The sequence below is a fragment of the Lepisosteus oculatus genome, chromosome 6 (assembly GCF_040954835.1).
Source record: "Lepisosteus oculatus isolate fLepOcu1 chromosome 6, fLepOcu1.hap2, whole genome shotgun sequence".
NCBI classification, from domain to species: Eukaryota; Metazoa; Chordata; class Actinopteri; order Semionotiformes; family Lepisosteidae; genus Lepisosteus; species Lepisosteus oculatus.
Genome location: NC_090701.1, coordinates 45758559 through 45778540, shown reverse-complemented (window position 1 = coordinate 45778540; position 19982 = coordinate 45758559). Strand labels below are relative to the sequence as shown.

Here is a 19982-nt window from a genome sequence, read left to right as displayed (position 1 = left end):
TGAGCTGCGGTACTGTTGAGTTTCCTCTCCCACTCAGATTGGAAGCTGTTTGGATTTCAGCAGGTGATGGAACTCTGGGATTAGAGTCGTTATTTTAGGGAAGAATGTTTGTCTTTTACTCTCAGAATTAAGGGAGCCCATTGTCCTGGATGCATTGACTGACTGAAAACTATGATACCTGATACATTTCAGTGTGTTGTGTTTCTTCTGTGTGCGTTGTGTGCAAAGACACGCGATATGGCAGTTTTTGCCCTAAAGCTCAACAACAAATTCAGATTTATAGTTAGTTGTCTCAGAGACCTCTGGTTGTCATTCACACTTTTTAAAAAAATCATTTTTGTTTTCATTAGTTGCTAAAAGCTTAAATATTATCTCATCAAGATTCAAGTACTATAATGCCTTACTTATTGTATGATGAAGACCAGATTCCACACAGTGGAGTAATACAGTCCCCTCAATCTGATGGAGACCAGATTCCACACAGTGGGGTGATACAGTCTCCTCACTCTGATGGAGACCAGATTCCACACAGTGGGGTGATACAGTCTCCTCACTCTGATGGAGACCAGATTCCACACAGTGGGGTGATACAGTCTCCTCACTCTGACGGAGACCAGATTCCACACAGTGGGGTGATACAGTCTCCTCACTCTGATGGAGACCAGATTCCACACAGTGGGGTGATACAGTCTCCTCACTGATGAAAACCAGACTCCACACTGATGAACACCAGGCATCTTGTGTGCAGCACTGTCTCTAGAGCTAAGCGATTGAGTCTATGAGAGCCTCCTCCATTGTCGACCTGTCTTTTTGCTTTTGCTGTAAACTATCGTGGGCTATTTTGATTAAACTGATTATGTGAGTGGGGTGTCCATGCTCTCTCAGTATTCTCTGCATGTGCCCCAGTTTCCAGTTTCCCACCCTTCACAGACACACAGGCTGGTGTCTGTGATCTACTGGAATCACACACAGCTGGGTTAACTGGTATCTCTAAATGGTCCCACAGCTCCTGTGCCTTTGTGTGCCTGTGATCTACTGGATTCTGATTACCAGGAGCAGGCTGACAGCTCAGGGAAGATGCTGTTAGGCTGTCCACTCAGTCCTGTCTTTGGCGAGTGTTTTTAATTTGTCTTGGACAGATGTTTGCTCCGGGCACAGGTTTCCCTCAGAGGTCTCTCCTCTCCAGGCAGCACCCGGGCCGAGCTGTTTCATCGGTGCAGAATGAAGGTCTCCCCACCCCCGCCCCCAGCCCGCCCCCCTGACCCCCTCTCCCTCTCTCGCCCTCGGAGCCGAGCGCGCCGTGCAGCCCGAGGTGTGAACTCTCGCCCCCGTACGCGCTCTCGGCTTCCTGTGTGGTTACTGTACCAGCTGCGCCGTTTGTCACCCCTGACACGGGGCTCGGAAGGAACGGCCGCAGAGATGGACTGCGCTTTCCTGCCTACAGCAGGTGTCTTATTTTTAACCCCAGCTCGTTTCTCTGCTCTCTCCTGCAGGCTGCAAGTCAGTTTCACTCTCGCCAGCACATTTGCACTTCAATCAGACAGTTCTTCTCTGAGGAGGCTGCAGCGCTGGCAAATTGCAGTTTTGCATCCTTGCAGGCAGAGATGGTCTTTTTTTTTTTGCTCAGGCTAGAAATGCTGCTGCCCTGGTCTGTGTGCAGGAAGAGATGTTGGGCTGCGACAGCGTTAGGATTGGACCAGTAAGTGGGAGAGACTGGTAGATTCCTCTCCTGGCCAGTCTGGTTCACTGCCAACAGCTTGGGCTCATGAAGGGCTCTGCGGCCCTGCTCCCAGACAGCCACAGACTTGCAGTCTTTGCACAGGAGGCCTGCAAAGCTCCAGGGAGCACCGATCTGGACAGTACGTTAACCCCTTCTGACTAAGCCACCGATCAATAGAATTAAGTTATGGGCAAGTCAGCATGACTGAAAATCGGGAGACCCTGGGTCTGTTTGACTCTGCAGCTGTAGACCTTGGAAGTGCATTTAAAACTGAGAACAGGAGGGGCTTCTTTAAACAAAGGGTGGTGGGAGTCTGGAACAAGCTGCCCAGTCATGTGGCATAAGCCGATATGTTGGCTTTTCTCACTAAAGTTAGCGTCAAACTATCAAACAGACTGGCCGCCTCTTGTCTGTGGCTCTGGTGGGATGGGACTCCCATCAGTGCGTAGAAATCCAGTGCCCTATCCATTTTGGCACAGGGCAAAAAAACAGTGTCTCACCGGGGATTTGAACCTACCGCCAGTGACAGGGGTGATGTCACAGTCCCCACGTCTTCGCCTCCTTTCGCCCCTGGACAACAGGCTGGATGAAGCCCTCCCACCATGTAACGGCGAGGTGACAGAACACTGTCTGCGCGGGGGACAGTTGGGGATACCCACCTGATGGGGGCCTGTAACTTTCCAGGATGGTAATTATGCAGCCCCTCTGCCCCGGAGGCTGCTGGGATAGGACTTTCCCGCTATCACGTATGATTCACAGTGTCGTCACGGGTTTGTTTCTGTCGGTGTCCCCTGCGAGCTGCTGTGCTCTGGGTCTCAGACACGACAAGCCCTGGGGGTACTTTGAGAGTGTGTGTGTGAGAGGGCGAGGTGTGCTGTCTGCTTCCTGCAGAGCTGTGCTCTGCAACCTCTGCAACAAGCAGGGTGCCCTCCTGTGGTCTTAGAGACTCCCGGCTTCTCCCTGTACAGAAATCAATTTAAAAACGTAATGTGTCCCATGAAACTGTTCATAAAGGAAAAAATCATTAATTGAAACTTTATTTTTTAAAAGATTATATATAATTCCCCCGATTTGTTCCTGAATCCCCCCAAAATAAATCACACAATAATTTCCACACTTTATTTTGTGTAACACAAAAGCATTACAGTGACAACAGTATTACGTTTTTGTCTTAATTACTGGTCATTACAGTTTATTTAACTAAACACTTTCTGTATGTTAAATGATGTTCACATTGTACAGTATTTAGGGTATTTAAAGAGGCAAACAAAACTAAACAAGTAATGTGTGTAACAGTGTTCTTTAATAAAACCTTAATCATTCAAGCCAAAAATTAAAAAAATAAATATCAGTAAGTAGATTAAGGAATAAAGGGCATACAGCTTTATTCCTACACACTGAAGTGTATTCCTCCACCTACAGTAGGATGCTGTCACGAGCAAAGGAATTTGTCACCAACAAAGGAATTTTGTTCACTATAGCAAAAACAATTCTGTGGTCCCTTTTTAATGCTGGGTTGTTCAAAAAGCAATACCAGCAGGAACAGTCTTTAAAAATAATAATGAATTGTTGTTTGTCCTCACAAAGTCATGAACAGAGTGTGAGGGGACCATATTGTAGTATTCAAAATCCTCAAACCCACTACCAAAATCAACCCAGCAGTGAAACATGAACCAGAGGACACCAGTGGAAATTACATGTAAGTGCATTTTAAATGAAAACAGAAGACACTTCTTTACACAAAGGGTTGTGGGAGTCTCCCCACACCAGCTATCAGTGGGGAGGAGAACAGTGTGATGAAGCCAAATAATAGATGGGGATTATTAGGAGGCCATGACTGGTAAACACCAGGGCACCAGGGTAACACCCCTACTCTTTTCAAGAAACACCCTGGGAGTTTTAATGACCAGAGAGAGTCAGGACCTCAGTTTTACATCTCATTCAAAGGATGGCGCCTTTTTACAGTATAGTGTCCCCGTCACTATACTGGGGCATTGGGACCCATTGACTGCAGGATGAGCGCCCCCTGCTGGCCCCACTAACACCTCTTCCAGCAGCAGCCTTAGTTTTTGCCAGGAGTCTCCCATCCAGGTACTGACCAGACTCACACCTGCTGAGCTTCAGTGGGCTGCCAGTTGTGAGTTGCAGGGTGATATGGCTGCTGGTCAATTAATACCATGGATAATCTCCAAAAATAGCTGGATGAGATAAATTAGCTACCAAATATGAAAAAAAGGCTAGACAGGCCGCAGAGCCTCCTCTGGTTTGTAGCTAGTCTTATGTTCTTTAAGCATTTCAAAGGAATTTACCACTGTTTGAGTAGCACAGCAGCCACTGAATAACAGCACCGCTTCCTAGCTGCACAGGACATCAGACAGGAAAGAGACAGATTGCTTCATGATTCGGATTAAGGAGGGTTTTTAGTGCGAACAGGCTGTCCAAGCTCAGAGTGATATTGAGCTAGGACACCAAGGTTAACACCCATATCCTCAGGAACAGCCTTTAACAGATCTTTAATTAACAAGTAAGTCGGACTTCAGTTTAATGTCTCATCTGAAGGACTGTACCTCCTACAACACAGTGCCCATAGTCACCATACTGAGGCATTGATGTGGAAATTCTGTTCTTGAGGTAGGAGCGCCACCCAGTGGTCCATCAGCACTACCTGCTGCAGCAAACTGGAGGTTTATTTGATTGGAGGTCTGTAATTCCAGGTCTGACCAGGCCTGTTATATCTTACCTTCTGATGCTGCCAGAAGCTAGTAATACTGTATACTGTAATACTGGAGAAGCTGGTAAATTGGCCCCAGTTAGGCCAGTAATTGTGTTCAGAGCTGAGCTGGAATAGGGCGCTGCAGATACTGTATGCCAGCCCTCTGGAGCACGTCTGGTCACCCTCATAAAGACATTATTACAGAGCCCGAGTGGCTTAAGCAGGACAGCATCAGGCACTTCATATGAGGGTCTAGGGCTGAGGTACCCGTCCAGGCAGCAGTTCTGTTAGGGTGGAGTAGTGATTAGGGATCTGAGCACATGATTGGATTGGTCATGGGTTCCAAACTGGACTGGGATGTTGACCCTTTGAATAAGGATACTTCACTCAGATTGCTCCAGGAAATACACGGTACATTAAATGGAGACTTCTCAGGTCATCAGTACAACGAGAGGATTTATTCTCGACTCAACTATTGGGTTAACTGAAGACTGAAGGAAAATAATCTTGGACGACTATATACCACGTTATACGGTAATTCGCTTCCACGCCTGACAGGACACGGAAGTCCGGGCAGAGGGAGTGGCCATCGGAAGTGGCTCCGACAGCCCCTCCCCCCGCCTGCTAGTCGTTCTGCATCCTTGTTGTTGGCATTTCCCGCACTCAGCATCTGGTTTTTTAATTCACTACTTGCTTTCCCAAGGGCTCGGCTTCGCGTATCACCCTGCAAAGGTATTTATCTTGTCGTTGTTCTTACTTTTCACGTCTCTAAAGGGGAGCTATGTCTGTCTCGTTCCTCTAGCGAACTTGAGGATCGCGTTAGGGGAACCGAAGTTGCCAGTTCGGAGAAATTCGCAGACCGGGACCCCCGAACCTGCTGTTCAGATCCTGGCTGGTTCTGGCAAGTCCGGGCTGGGAGAGAAGGAGTTGTGGCCGTCTGCTGGGGACAGTATCTCTGCTTGTCCAAGCAGACGGCTCTGTGTGCTACCCAGTAGTGCACTCTACCTGTTGCGCGCAGTATCTGTTGATACGTGGTATTTTATTTTTTTAATCCTGTAATCGCCTGTCGGCCTCACCCTTGTCTGTCTCCACCCGCTAATGCCCTTAGCATGTCCCCCCTTGTAGTTGTGTCTCTTCCTCTCTCTCGGACTCTTTCATTCAAATCTTAGCTTCCAATTCAAATCCCCATTCAAATCATGATTTGCTTATTTTCGACCCGGTCAGTTCTCAAAGGCACTTCCGCCTTCTTTAACCTGTCTCCTCCTCTTCATCTGCACTGATTGAAGTGGATTTAACAGGTGAAATCAATTCGGATCATAGCTTTCACTTGGATTCACCTCGACAGTCTATTTTCAAGGAAAGAGCAGGTGTCCCTAACGTTTTGTACACTCAGTGTATGTCCCTTTCAGTGCAGTGTTAATGTACTGGAGTGTCCAGTCAGTGTGTCTGTACTGTATTAACCCCTCTCTCTCAGTGCAGTGTTAATGTACTGTAGTGTCCAGTCAGTGTGTCTGTACTGTATTAACCCCTCTCTCTCAGTGCAGTGTTAATGTACTGGAGTGTCCAGTCAGTGTGTCTGTACTGTATTAACCCCTCTCTCTCAGTACAGTGTTAATGTACTGGAGTGTCCAGTCAGTGTGTCTGTACTGTATTAACCCCTCTCTCTCAGTGCAGTGTTAATGGACTGGAGTGTCCAGTCAGCGTGTCCGTACTGTATTAACCCCTCTCTCTCAGTGCAGTGTTAATGTACTGGAGTGTCCAGTCAGTGTGTCTGTACTGTATTAACCCCTCTCTCTCAGTACAGTGTTAATGTACTGGAGTGTCCAGTCAGTGTGTCTGTACTGTATTAACCCCTCTCTCTCAGTGCAGTGTTAATGGACTGGAGTGTCCAGTCAGCGTGTCCGTACTGTATTAACCCCTCTCTCTCAGTGCAGTGTTAATGTACTGGAGTGTCCAGTCAGTGTGTCTGTACTGTATTAACCCCTCTCTCTCAGTGCAGTGTTAATGTACTGGAGTGTCCAGTCAGTGTGTCTGGACTGTATTAACCCCTCTCTCTCAGTGCAGTGTTAATGGACTGGAGTGTTCAGTCAGTGTGTCTGGACTGTATTAACCCCTCTCTCTCAGTGCAGTGTTAATGTACTGGAGTGTCCAGTCAGTGTGTCTGTACTGTATTAACCCCTCTCTCTCAGTGCAGTGTTAATGTACTGTATTAATCTCTCTTTCTGGCAGCCATGTCGTTCAGGCGGGTGGTGAGGCAGAGTAAGTTCCGCCATGTGTTTGGGCAGGCCTGGCGAGTGGAGCAGTGTTTTGATGATGTCCGCGTGTCACGGGTCACCTGGGACACTCCGCTCTGTGCAGTCAACCCCAAATTCCTCGCCATCATCATCGAGGCCAGTGGGGGCGGCGCCTTCCTCGTCCTGCCACTTCACAAGGTCTGTCTGAGAGCTGGGCAGGCCGGCTTTATCTCTTCCTGTCTCTCAGATTCACATTCCAGAGCTTTATTGACATGACCAGCGAGTGACAGTGTTGCCAAAGCAAATTCAACATTTATTGACATTGACAGAGAAGAATTTTATTGGGCGTACATATACACCACATAAAACATTATTGAGAGACTGCCTCACTGTCTGTTCCTCAGGCTGTGACAGGAGATCACACACTGCATTATTATTATTGAGAGACAGGCTCACTGTCTGTTCCTCAGGCCGGGACAGGAGATCACACTGTATTATTATTATTATTATTATTATTATTGAGAGACAGGCTCACTGTCAGTTCCTCAGGCTGGGACAGGAGATTACACACTGTATTATTATTATTATTATTATTATTATTATTGATAGACAGGCTCACTGTCAGTTCCTCAGGCTGTGACAGGAGATCACACACTGTATTATTATTAATGAGAGACACACTCACTGTCTGTTCCTCATGGTGGGACAGGAGATCACACACTGTATTATTTTTATTGAAAGACAGGCTCACTGTTCACCCGGTGGGACAGGAGATCATACACTATATTATTTTTATTGAAAGACAGGCTCACTGTTCCTCAGGCTGGGACAGGAGATCACACACTGTATTATTATTATTATTATTATTATTATTATTATTATTGAGAGAAAGGGTCACTGTCAGTTCCTCAGGCTGTGACAGGAGATCACACACTGTATTATTATTAATGAGAGACACACTCACTGTCTGTTCCTCATGGTGGGACAGGAGATCACACACTGTATTATTTTTATTGAAAGACAGGCTCACTGTTCACACGGTGGGACAGGAGATCACACGCTGGGCTACAGCTCTATTGAGATTCTTCTTCCCTCCACCAGTAGGATTGGATTCTGTTCAGATTGTGGGAGGTGTAGAAAATCTGGGAATAGGCTAATTTGTCGCTGCTTCTGCCTGCGGGCAGTGGGAGCACAACCAGGTCTGTCTGTGTGTGGTGTCTATGTCCAGGATGAGCCCCCTAGGTTTGTCTGTGCTCACTTTCTGTGGCCAGACTCTTTGTATATCTTCCTCTATAGATGCTTGTCTCCGTTCTCTGTGAGAGTCAGGCTCTTCCTAGAAGGGCCTCCTCCCATTTGTGACCTGTGTTGTGTTCCTGGGGTGTAAACCTGCTGGACTCTCCTCCTCTCCCTCAGTGTGGGCGTGTGGACATGTCCTGCCCCTCGGTGTGTGGTCACTCCGCCCCGGTCCTCGATATCCAGTGGTGTCCCCATGACGACAACATCATCGCCAGCTCTGGGGAGGACTGCACTGTGAAGGTGAGAGCGAGGAAGAGGAGGAGAGGGGGGGAAGGGAGGCGAGAGGGACGGGAGGTGGGAGGGCCAGGGAGGAGAGAAGGATGAGGTCTTGGTACTGCGTGTGACTGTATTAAGTGTGCGGTGCTGTGTGGAATGGTGTTGAGTGTGCAGCACTGTGTTCATTGTAGAACGGTGTGGAGTGTGCAGTATTGTGTTCAGTGTGTGACAATGTTGAGTGTGCAGTACTGTGTTCGGTGTGTAACTGATCTGTGTGGGCGCAGGTGTGGCAGATTCCAGATGAGGGTCTGGTGACCCCAATGACTGAGCCCCTCGTGTCTTTGGAGGGTCACTCCAAGAGAGTGGGTATCCTGGCCTGGCACCCCACTGCCCTGAACGTGCTGCTGAGTGCAGGTAAGTCTGTCTCATTCACTGACAGATCAGGTGACTTTCTGATCTGATCCCTGTATTAACCCCTCTCTCTGCCCCCAGGCTGTGACAGTGCGCCATGTGTCAGTATTAACCCCTCTCTCTGCCCCCAGGCTGTGACAGTGCGCCATGTGTCAGTATTAACCCCTCTCTCTGCCCCCAGGCTGTGACAGTTCAGTCTGTGACACACAGCGCACCATGTGTCAGTATTAACCCCTCTCTCTGCCCCCAGGCTGTGACAGTGTGCCGCGTGTCTGTATTAACCCCTCTCTCTGCCCCAGGCTGTGACAGTGTGCCGCGTGTCTGTATTAACCCCTCTCTCTGCCCCAGGCTGTGACAGTGTGCCGCGTGTCTGTATTAACCCCTCTCTCTGCCCCAGGCTGTGACAGTGTGCCGCATGTCTGTATTAACCCCTCTCTCTGCCCCAGGCTGTGACAGTGTGCCATGTGTGTGTATTAACCCCTCTCTCTGCCCCCAGGCTGTGACAGTGTGCCGCGTGTCTGTATTAACCCCTCTCTCTGCTCCAGGCTGTGACAGTGTGCCGCGTGTCTGTATTAACCCCTCTCTCTGCCCCAGGCTGTGACAGGGTGCCGTGTGTCTGTATTAACCCCTCTCTCTGTCCCGAGGCTGTGACAGTGCGCCATGTGTCTGTATTAACCCCTCTCTCTGCCCCAGGCTGTGACAGTGTGCCGCGTGTCTGTATTAACCCCTCTCTCTGTCCCAGGCTGTGACAGTGTGCCGCGTGTCTGTATTAACCCCTCTCTCTGTCCCGAGGCTGTGACAGCGCGCCATGTGTCTGTATTAACCCCTCTCTCTGCCCCAGGCTGTGACAGTGTGCCGCGTGTCTGTATTAACCCCTCTCTCTGTCCCCAGGCTGTAACAGTGTGCCATGTGTGTGTATTAACCCCTCTCTCTGCCCCCAGGCTGTGACAGTGCGCCATGTGTCTGTATTAACCCCTCTCTCTGCCCCAGGCTGTGACAGTGTGCCGCGTGTCTGTATTAACCCCTCTCTCTGTCCCAGGCTGTGACAGTGTGCCGCGTGTCTGTATTAACCCCTCTCTCTGTCCCGAGGCTGTGACAGCGCGCCATGTGTCTGTATTAACCCCTCTCTCTGCCCCAGGCTGTGACAGTGTGCCGCGTGTCTGTATTAACCCCTCTCTCTGTCCCCAGGCTGTAACAGTGTGCCGCGTGTCTGTATTAACCCTGTATTAACTCTCTCTGCCCCAGGCTGTGACAGGGTGCCGTGTGTCAGTATTAACCCCTCTCTCTGCCCCAGGCTGTGACAGGGTGCCGTGTGTCAGTATTAACCCCTCTCTCTGCCCCAGGCTGTGACAGGGTGCCGTGTGTCAGTATTAACCCCTCTCTCTGCCCCAGGCTGTGACAGGGTGCCGTGTGTCAGTATTAACCCCTCTCTCTGCCCCAGGCTGTGACAGGGTGCCGTGTGTCAGTATTAACCCCTCTCTCTGCCCCAGGCTGTGACAGGGTGCCGTGTGTCAGTATTAACCCCTCTCTCTGCCCCAGGCTGTGACAGTGTGCCATGTGTCTGTATTAACCCCCCTCTCTGTCCCCAGGCTGTGACAATGTGCTGTGTGTCTGGGATGTGGGCAGTGGGGAGTTGCTATACAGGCTGGAGGACTCTCACCCTGACATGATCTACAGCGTGACCTGGAATAGAGATGGCAGTCTGCTCTGCACTGCCTGCAAGGACAAGGCTCTGCGTGTCATCGACCCCCGCAGAGGAACTGTGGTCAAGGCAGGGAGAACTGCTTACCTTAATATCACTACAGAGTGTTTAGATTTGTCTGTGTCTCTGTCTTTTGATCTCTATTGAAATGTCTGCTCTATGTAGTTCACTTATAGTCAGCAGTGTTGTAGTCCTGAGGTATCCAGTAGGTCAGTATGTCTTCTCTAGGTCCTAAGTAGCCCTGATTCAGCTAGCCAGTCCTGTTCCTCAGCAGCATACTGTACTCCATTGAAACTGGCTATTAAGCTACTACACAGCCCTTCTTGCAACTGTGATACCCCTCAGTACAGTCTTTGTTATACAGTCCTCTGGCCTGTAAGATACCCAATCCATTGCAAATGAGCTCTCATCCTCCGGATCCCTCACCCTCCGTTATCCACTCTGGAGCCCAGACATAGACTGAAACCTTTTCTTCCCAGCTGGTCTTCTAAGCATTGTAATAAGCACAGAGGTGTGGCTTATTCCATGGAGAGCTTATCCTGACAGTCCTGACAGCTCCTTTTCCTTCCATCTCTGTGAAGACAGAGACCAGCTGTCTTATTCTGCATTCTCTCAATAAATGGGTGGCCATCTTGGCTCAAAGCCCTACTGCAGAGCCTGAGTGTTAAGCCAAGATGGGAGCATCTTTGCAGAGCTATCTCTTACTGAATCAGATCCCTCTCTCAATCTCTCAGTGCAGTGTTAATGTACTGGAGTGTCCAGTAAGTGTGTCTGTACTGTATTAACCCCTCTCTCAGTGCAGTGTTAATGTACTGGAGTGTCCAGTCATTGGTCTGTACTGTATTAACCCCTCTCTCAGTGCAGTGTTAATGTACTGGAGTGTCCAGTCAGTGTGTCTGTACTGTATGAACCCCTCTCTCTCAGTGCAGTGTTAATGTACTGGAGTGTCCAGTCAGTGTGTCTGTACTATATTAACCCCTCTCTCAGTGCAGTGTTAATGTACTGGAGTGTCCAGTCATTGGTCTGTACTGTATTAACCCCTCTCTCTCAGTGCAGTGTTAATGTACTGGAGTGTCCAGTCAGTGTGTCTGTACTGTATGAACCCCTCTCTCTCAGTGCAGTGTTAATGTACTGGAGCGTCCAGACAGTGTGTCTGTACTATATTAACCCCTCTCTCAGTGCAGTGTTAATGTACTGGAGTGTCCAGTCAGTGTGTCTGGACTGTATTAACCCCTCTCTCTCAGTGCAGTGTTAATGTACTGGAGTGTCCAGTCAGTGTGTCTGGACTGTATTAACCCCTCTCTCTCAGTGCAGTGTTAATGTACTGGAGTGTCCAGTCAGTGTGTCTGGACTGTATTAACCCCTCTCTCTCAGTGCAGTGTTAATGTACTGGAGTGTCCAGTCAGTGTGTCTGGACTGTATTAACCCCTCTCTCTCAGTACAGTGTTAATGTACTGGAGTGTCCAGTCTGTGTGTCTGTACTGTATTAACCCCTCTCTCTCAGTGCAGTGTTAATATACTGTAGTGTCCAGTCAGTGTGTCTGGACTGTATTAACCCCTCTCTCTTTCTCAGGTCAAGGAAAGGGCTCACGATGGCTCCAGACCCATGAGAGCTGTGTTTCTGTCTGATGGAAAGATCTTCACCACTGGCTTCAGCCGGATGAGCGAGAGACAGCTGGCACTGTGGGATGTGGTGAGATGGGTGGGGAACAGGGTGGAGTGAGGGAGTGGGACTGTGAAGAGAGAAGGGTGACAGCGGTGACAGATCTTCTTTATTAGATTAATGCTGTAATTAGTGGTGTACCACTGGGGTCTGTACTGGGACCACTGCTATTCTGAATTAGATCAGTTATGTAATTAGTGGAGTACCTTTGGCAGAGTTAATTGTTATCCTATGCAGGGTGAGTCTCCTTGCGCCTTGTATTTCTGAGATGGGTTCTTTGGATTTATTTCACTTAGCCACAAAACGTGGTCCTGCAGTGGGAATTTAGTGTATTTCAGAGTTTTTAAGCAGTACACATTCTTTGAATCTCAGAAACAGCTTGTGTTGTTTTCATTTACTTAATTTACTTAGCATCTGAAATAATAATCACTCTTTAAGATAAAGAATTTGAAAACTGAAAACACCTGAATCTTTCCCACTAATGGCTATGAAATGTTTTCAACAGAGTGAAAATGGACATTTTAAATTAGGCAAAAAAACTAACGATCCTTCAAAACGTTTATGGAAAAAATATCCCAGAACCCCTAAGGTCAAAATATACTGCTGCACCCTTAACATACACACTGTGTGTACACAAATTACACTACATATACAAGACTACAACCACAATAGCCACACATTGCTTACGTTGTGCAGTATTGTACAACTCTTTATGGTTTGGTGAGTGCATGAAGATTAGTATGTGGTGATTCAAGTCTGTGATGCCTTTTCACTCTGTGTAGTTGTGAATGAGTGATGATGTCACAACTTTATGATGATGTCATGTCTCTGTATGCCCCGACAGAATGATCTGGAGGAGCCCATGGTGATGCAGGAGATGGACAGCAGCAATGGAGTCCTGTTGCCTTTCTATGACCCCGACACCAACATTGTCTACCTCTGCGGGAAGGTGAGACTTCTCAAACTCATGTGCTTTGCAGGGCTGCTACACTTGCAGAGCTCTTTCATTTAAAAGAAAATGTATGCCATTTAAAAAAAAAACCACAGAAAAATAGTGTTGACAAGGCAATATCTATTAACATGTACACATCACAGACATTCCTGGTCTTTTCCTATTAACATAGTAAGAAAATGAAAATTAATGTAGTACTGCAAGGAACTGTACCAGGACCACTGCTCTTCTTAATTATATCAATTATTTAATTAGTGGAGTACCACAGGGGTCTGTACTAGGACCAGTACTCTTACTCTTCTTTAGCAGTGATGTAATTAGTGTTGTAGCGCAGCACTGTATTGTATGTACAGAATGTTTTGTACTTGTTAACTGATTTATGTGTTAAATATATTATGCATTTAGTTATCTCATTTTACCTGGATGCAAAGAAAATTTCCCATATGGGACAAAAAAATGAAGTAAGTAATTGTGTTGCTGTTTAGCTTGTCTCCATCTCTGCAGTCTGCAGCCCCAACAACATCTCCCCATGTGGGAATGTGAGATACAGGACTGTTTCTCTCTGTGTCTGGACTGTGACTGATGGTGCTGAGTTAACCCCTCTCTGCCTCTCCTCTCCTCATCCCGCAGGGAGACTGCAGCATCCGCTACTTCGAGGTGACAGCGGAGCCGCCCTTTGTTCACTTCCTGAACAGCTTCACCAGCAAGGAGCCCCAGAGGGGGATGGGCTTCCTGTGCAAGAGAGGGGTTGATGTCAACAAGTGTGAGATAGCCAGGTACCTGAGGGACAGCCTCTTTCTTTTCCCACTAGAGCACCCCACAGGGTGCAGCCCCAGCTGGGTGGCCATAAACTGCCCTGCTGCGACAGACTGGGGCTGGAGAGAGAACCCGTTGTGGAAAGGATGTGCCTCCCGTTCTCTGTTGTAAATTGACTTCTTCCAGGTTGTTGAGGCCAATTCTCTGGTTTCTTTCAAGAAACAGCTGGATGAGATCTGGGGGTCAATTAACTACTGACTACCGAACAGGCTAGATGGGCACAAGGGTCTCTCCTCTTGTTTGCGACCTCTCTCGTTTTCTGATGTTCTTCTTATCTCATTACTGTTCTCTTCTTGGGGTCCCTGCTTGTCAGGAGGGGGAGGAATCTGCTGTCGGTGTTGGTTAATCTTCAGATCTCGGAATCTGGATCTGCATGGGGAGGGGCAGGAGAGTTCCTTACTTTGATCTCACGGTACCCCTCCCCCACCCAGAGTGCGGGGTGCACGCTCTGAGCTGGACTGACTTCACTCCCTCTGTCCGCTCAGGTTCTACAAGCTGCACGAGAGGAAGTGTGAGCCCATTTCCATGACCGTTCCTCGAAAGGTAGGAGCAGATCTTGTCCCGGGGAAGGGAGCCGTTTCCTGGTATGGGGCTGCCAACCCCTGAGCCAGCATATCACCAGATTAAACGTGGATGCTTGGGCTGCAGTTTGTGGCTCAGGGTCGGCAGTCTCACATTTGGTGGTAGTAGTCGGATCGGTATGTACCCGAGTGGTCTGTCAAGCCTGCGTGCCCAGTTTTCCACAGGGAGAATAGGGTTCAGCTGATTGGCCCTGTGCAGAATTGGACATCCCTCAGGAGCTGCAGTAGTCAGTGTATCAGTAGACGGGTGCAGAGGATGGGGGGGGTGTGAATGAGTGATGATCTCACAGCTTTTGTGAGGATGTCACAACTTTGTGATGACGTCATGTCTCTGTATACCCTGAAAGAATGATCTGAAGGTCTAAGATCCTGCAGTTCAGGGAGGGCTGTGTTACCGGCATCCTGAACGTTAGGGTGTTTAGATAACACAGATATGTTTACTTAACTCCTGGGCTTTAACACTGGCAGTCAACCGGCAGTCCTAATGCCAGTTTAGGCTTGAAAACTTAGGAGTTAACTGGAACTTGTAAGGGTTTTGTTATGGATTGGATTTATTAACGAAAGATGAATCTACACAGAATTTGGGTTTTGTTTCTCTAGTGTGTACTGCATTCCCCCATTCATTTGAATACTCCAGAGTCTCGCCCGAGTAGAGAAGGGAGGGGTGGCTGGGGGAAGGAAGAGGAGCTGTCCAGGCAGTCAGTGCTTCAGGATTGACCCTCCTGCCCTGTCTCTCTCTCTCTCAATTCAATTCAATTCAAGGTGCTTTATTAGCATGACCGATGGGTACAATCAGTGTTGCCAAAGCAAATGAAAGTAATGATATATACATGAAACAAAACAAAAAATAAAAGTAAAATAGAAATCTACAGACATGTTACAGACATTTACAACAAAGACATATTATATAATATTGACATATACTGTAGGCGGCTGGAGCATTATTGGGAGACAGGCTCACTGTTCCTCAGGCTGTGACAGGAGATCACATACTGGGCTGCCAGATCAACTGAGTTCCCTCCTCCCTCTCCCAGTAGGATTGGGACCCGTTGTGATTCCGGCAGGTGTGGGAACTCTGGGATTAGAGTTCTGAATTTCGGGAAGAATGTTTCTCTAATCCCAGAGTATCTGTCACAGTGCAGTAGGAAGTGAACCTCTTGTCTCTATTTCTCCCCAATTTCTATTTCTTCTCTCTCTCTGTCTCAGTCTGACCTCTTTCAGCAAGACCTCTATCCGGACACAGCAGGACTGGAGCCCCCCCTGCTGGCTGAGGAGTGGGTTGCGGGCCGAGACGCTCCCCCTGTCCTGGTCTCTCTGAGTGGAGGCTACACTCCCTCCAAGCAGCGTGACGTCAAGTTCACCCCCAAGAGGCCCCCCCTGACAGCTGGCGCCGCAGCTAGCACGGTGCCTTCCCCTTCCACCCCCCCCGACTCACCCCCTGTTACCCCCAAGGGAATGGAGGGGGGTGACACCCAGAGGGCAGAAGCTGCTGCTACCACGGTAACCAGAACTCTTTCTCGGGGACAGAATGATGAAGATAATGATGGGGATGATGAAGCTGATACTGGCCATGTTGCTGCTCCCAACACTGCAGAAAAAGAGGTGAGGGAAACATTCATCAGTCCAGTCAGTGTGTCTGTCCTGTATGAACCCCTCTCTCTCAGTGCAGTGTTAATGTACTGTAGTGTCCAGTCAGTGTGTCTGTACTATATTAACCCCTCTCTCTCAGTGCAGTGTTCATGTACTGTAGTGTCCAGTCAGTGTGCCTGTACTGTATTAACCCCTCTCTCTCAGTGCAGTGTTAATGTACTGGAGTGTCCAGTCAGTGTGTCTGTACTGTATTAACCCCTCTCTCTCAGTGCAGTGTTAATGTACTGGAGTGTCCAGTCAGTGTGTCTGTACTGTATTAACCCCTCTCTCTCAGTGCAGTGTTAATGTCCTGGAGTGTCCAGTCAGTGTGTCTGTGCTGTATTAACCCCTCTCTCTCAGTGCAGTGTTAATGTACTGGAGTGTCCAGTCAGTGTGTCTGGACTGTATTAACTGGGGTGGTGCAGTGGCTCTGTGGCTAAGGATCTGTGCCTGTGGCTGGAAGGCTGGCAGAGGAATCCTACTCCATTGGGCCCCTGAGAAAGGCCCTTATCCCCAACTACTCCAGGGGTGTCGTTTAAATGGCTGACCCTGCGCTCTGACCCCAAGCTTTTCTCCCTGTCTGTGTCCTAATGGAGAGAAAGTTGGAGTATGGGAAAATAAATTGTATTTGGCCAGTAAAGTGATCTGATCTGATCTTATCTTAACCTCACTCAGTACAGTGTTAAGTCACTCAATATGTTTGTCCTGCATTAACCTCTCTCTCTTTCAGGCTGAGGAGGAGCGGCTTAATGAAATCCTGGCAGAGGTCCGTGCCCTTCGATCTCTTGTTCTCTCTCAGGGACAACGGATAGCACAACTGGAGGAACAGCTGGCCGGTATTGAGGATGGGCACGTCTGACTGGACACTCCAGTACATTAACACTGCACTGAGAGAGAGGGGTTAATACAGTACAGACACACTGACTGGACACTACAGTACATTAACACTGCACTGAGAGAGAGGGGTTAATACAGTACAGACACACTGACTGGACACTCCAGTACATTAACACTGCACTGAGAGAGAGGGGTTAATACAGTACAGACACACTGACTGGACACTACAGTACTTTAACACTGCACTGAGAGAGAGGGGTTAATACAGTACAGACACACTGACTGGACACTCCAGTACATTAACACTGCACTGAGAGAGAGGGGTTAATACAGTACAGACACACTGACTGGACACTACAGTACTTTAACACTGCACAGAGAGACATATAGATGGGTACAATCACAGACTGTGTGAGTGAAAAGAGGGCTTCAATTTAATCCTGTATCTCATACTCTAGTCTTGATCTTTTAGAAGGGGATTTGAGTGCAGCTATATATTGGTGTAGCAACTTGTCTAAAGGCTTTTATAGAATATTCTATATACATACATATATGCAATTATCTTTTTAAAATAATTAGGTTATGAATGGATATTTTAGGATAATTGTAGTTAGTATAGTGTTTTTAAAATGCATTTTGTTCTTGACAAATACGTCTGAGCCACTTAAATCTTCATTGTGCAGGACTGACTGTACTGTGATCTTGATTAGTTATGAATTCAGATTATAATAACATTCCCACTGACAACAGTATGAGCCACACCATCCTGGAGGGGAGTGGACTGAATTTACTGTGATCTGGAATAGGTCATAACTGGAATTATAATTGGTCTCCTACTGACACTGACGCACAAAGCAGTGTGAGACACTCCAGACTGGACTAGCTACACTGTGATTTTGATTAGTTATTAAGTGAGATTTTAATCAGACTCCATTGACAGTAACAACAGAGAGATACTGAGCTACTCAAGGCTGTACAAGACTGACTGTAACTGAGGTTACAATTAGACTCCCACTGATAGAACAGTGAGGCACTCCAGGCTCTACTGGACTGGGCTGACTACACTGTGAACTTGATTTATTTGTCAACATCAATTATATTCTGACTCCCATTAACACTGGCAGAGATGTCTGAGACACTGCAGGTCAGACTGGGCTGACTTTACTGTGAACCTGATTTAGTTTTTAACTGGGACTAAATCAGACTCCCACTGACAATGACGGAGCAGTTTGAGACACTCCAAGATGTACAGGATAGGACTGCCTGTATCGTGTGTGAGCTGGATTAGTGATTAACTGAAACTTTATAAACAGGCTTCCACTGACATTGACAGAACAATATGGGCCACTACAGGCTGTTCTGTATGGACTTTACTGTGAGATGGATAAGTTATTAGTTTTATAATAACACTGGCAGAACAGTCTTGCACACACCAGGTTTTAGTGAACTGGCTTTACTGTGAGTTTGCTTAGTTACTAACTTCAATTAGGTCAAAATCTAATGACATTTGGCTTCTTCCGTGATATGGCAGGAGAATTAAATTTGCAAATAATAAGATAAAAGAACCATTCCATTTTTAATTCTTCTTCCTAATAAAACGGGTTACATATTAATTAGAAGGCTTTTACTTCCTTAGCCGAGGTGTTAATTATTGTAATTATTTTGCTGCAATGTCCTCTTCTCTGTGAAGCAGGATGGACATAATTTTTAGCTGGAAAACCAAGCAGATTGGCAACAGCCTCAGACTCTCTGGGTAGCTGATGAAATAACGATGTCCCACTGTGTCCCATACATACTGCTTAACATAGGCAGAAGCTGCTGATATTGATGATGTCACACTGTCTCCAGTACAGTATAAACTGTAAAAATATTCTTCCCCTTCCAAAGATGTCCCATGATCATATACATATTGCTTTAAAGAGAATACATTTAATGTGCATAAACTGCAAAGGAAAATATAAATATAGAATACAATTGCCTATTTTATTCAAGCGAAAATTCAACGCATAAACATGTTGAGTTTGAAAATTTGAGTTCTGACAAATAAAATCACTTTTGTAATGTACCAGAAAGTGGCAGAAGCTATAGATAAGGCTGTCACGTTGTTATTGATGTCACAGTAAATACTGATGATGTCATACTATCTCCATTACACACTGCCCAGAGAGTGGGGGGTGGAGCTTACTAATGATGTCACACTGTCTCCGTAAGACACTGCTCAGAGAGTGGGAGGAGGCGGAGCATATTGGTGATGTCAAACTATCTCCATTAGACACTGCCCAGAGAGTGGAAGGGGTAGAGCCTACTGATGATGTCACACTGCCCTGAAGTCTATGAGCTAAGGCTTGTGATTGGTGGTTGGGATGGAATTTAGGGTGCCAAGGCGTGTGGGCTGGACCCTGCGGCTTGAGTATTGTTCTTGAAGAGGCTCCACAGTAGCAGAGCACAAGGACTGAGACTGATGATACCTCTTCCGTCAGCCCTGACTGTGACTCAGTGACTGTTACAGGACTAACACAGGCTAACATAGGTTAGGTTACCTCTATGAAAAAGCACTACACAGACCATAAACACAGGCATTTCTGGATTTTACTGTATATATAAAAATGTGATTATAATGAATGGTACAAACTAATAAAGTTGATTTTCTAAATCAGCCCGACCTTGGCCTCTTTCTCCATTGTGGGTTCTATTCAGATAAAAAGCACGACATAATTGCAAGGAATTCTTAATCCCACAGTATGTCTTCCTTCTGAAGGAACAGGCTAGCGCTACAGCATGGACTGTCAAACAAGCCACATGATTGGAGCTGTGAACCAGGCGAGAGCCATGTGATTGGTGGAGCCAGGCGAGAGCCATGTGATTGGTGGAGCCAGGCGAGAGCCATGTGATTGGTGGAGCCAGGCTCCTACTATCCGAAGTAACAAACCAGCTGTATCAATGGAGCATCTGTAGTATGAACGTCAGGGGTGATGTCACTTTCATTATGTGGTTATAACAGAAATTGTGAACATGGACTGACAAAAGGATTTCACCTTCAAATAATGTCATTTAACTCGGACTTTATCCTCTTCCTTTAAGGGAAATTTGTTTTGGGTATGAGTTGAACACAGCATACCACCACCCAACAAAGAGGTCAGGATAAACAATAATTCAGTTACAGAGAAAATAAATGTCTTGCATTGCAGACTTCTATTCCTCAAAGGTGAAAT

General features: G+C 47.2%; 1 protein-coding gene across 1 annotated transcript; it reads left to right on the top strand.

The window, feature by feature from the left end:
• Positions 1–5014: 5014 nt before the first annotated feature.
• On the top strand, positions 5015–19426 carry LOC102691616 (coronin-1B-like). Its single transcript, XM_069191484.1, has 11 exons — positions 5015–5165; positions 6663–6865; positions 8081–8203; positions 8464–8593; positions 10180–10361; positions 11866–11985; positions 12800–12904; positions 13538–13683; positions 14209–14266; positions 15511–15906; positions 16664–19426. Exons 2-11 carry the CDS (start codon positions 6665–6667, stop codon positions 16790–16792), a joined length of 1590 nt encoding a protein of 529 aa, XP_069047585.1. The 5' UTR covers positions 5015–5165; positions 6663–6664; the 3' UTR covers positions 16793–19426.
• The last annotated feature ends 556 nt before the right edge of the window (positions 19427–19982 follow it).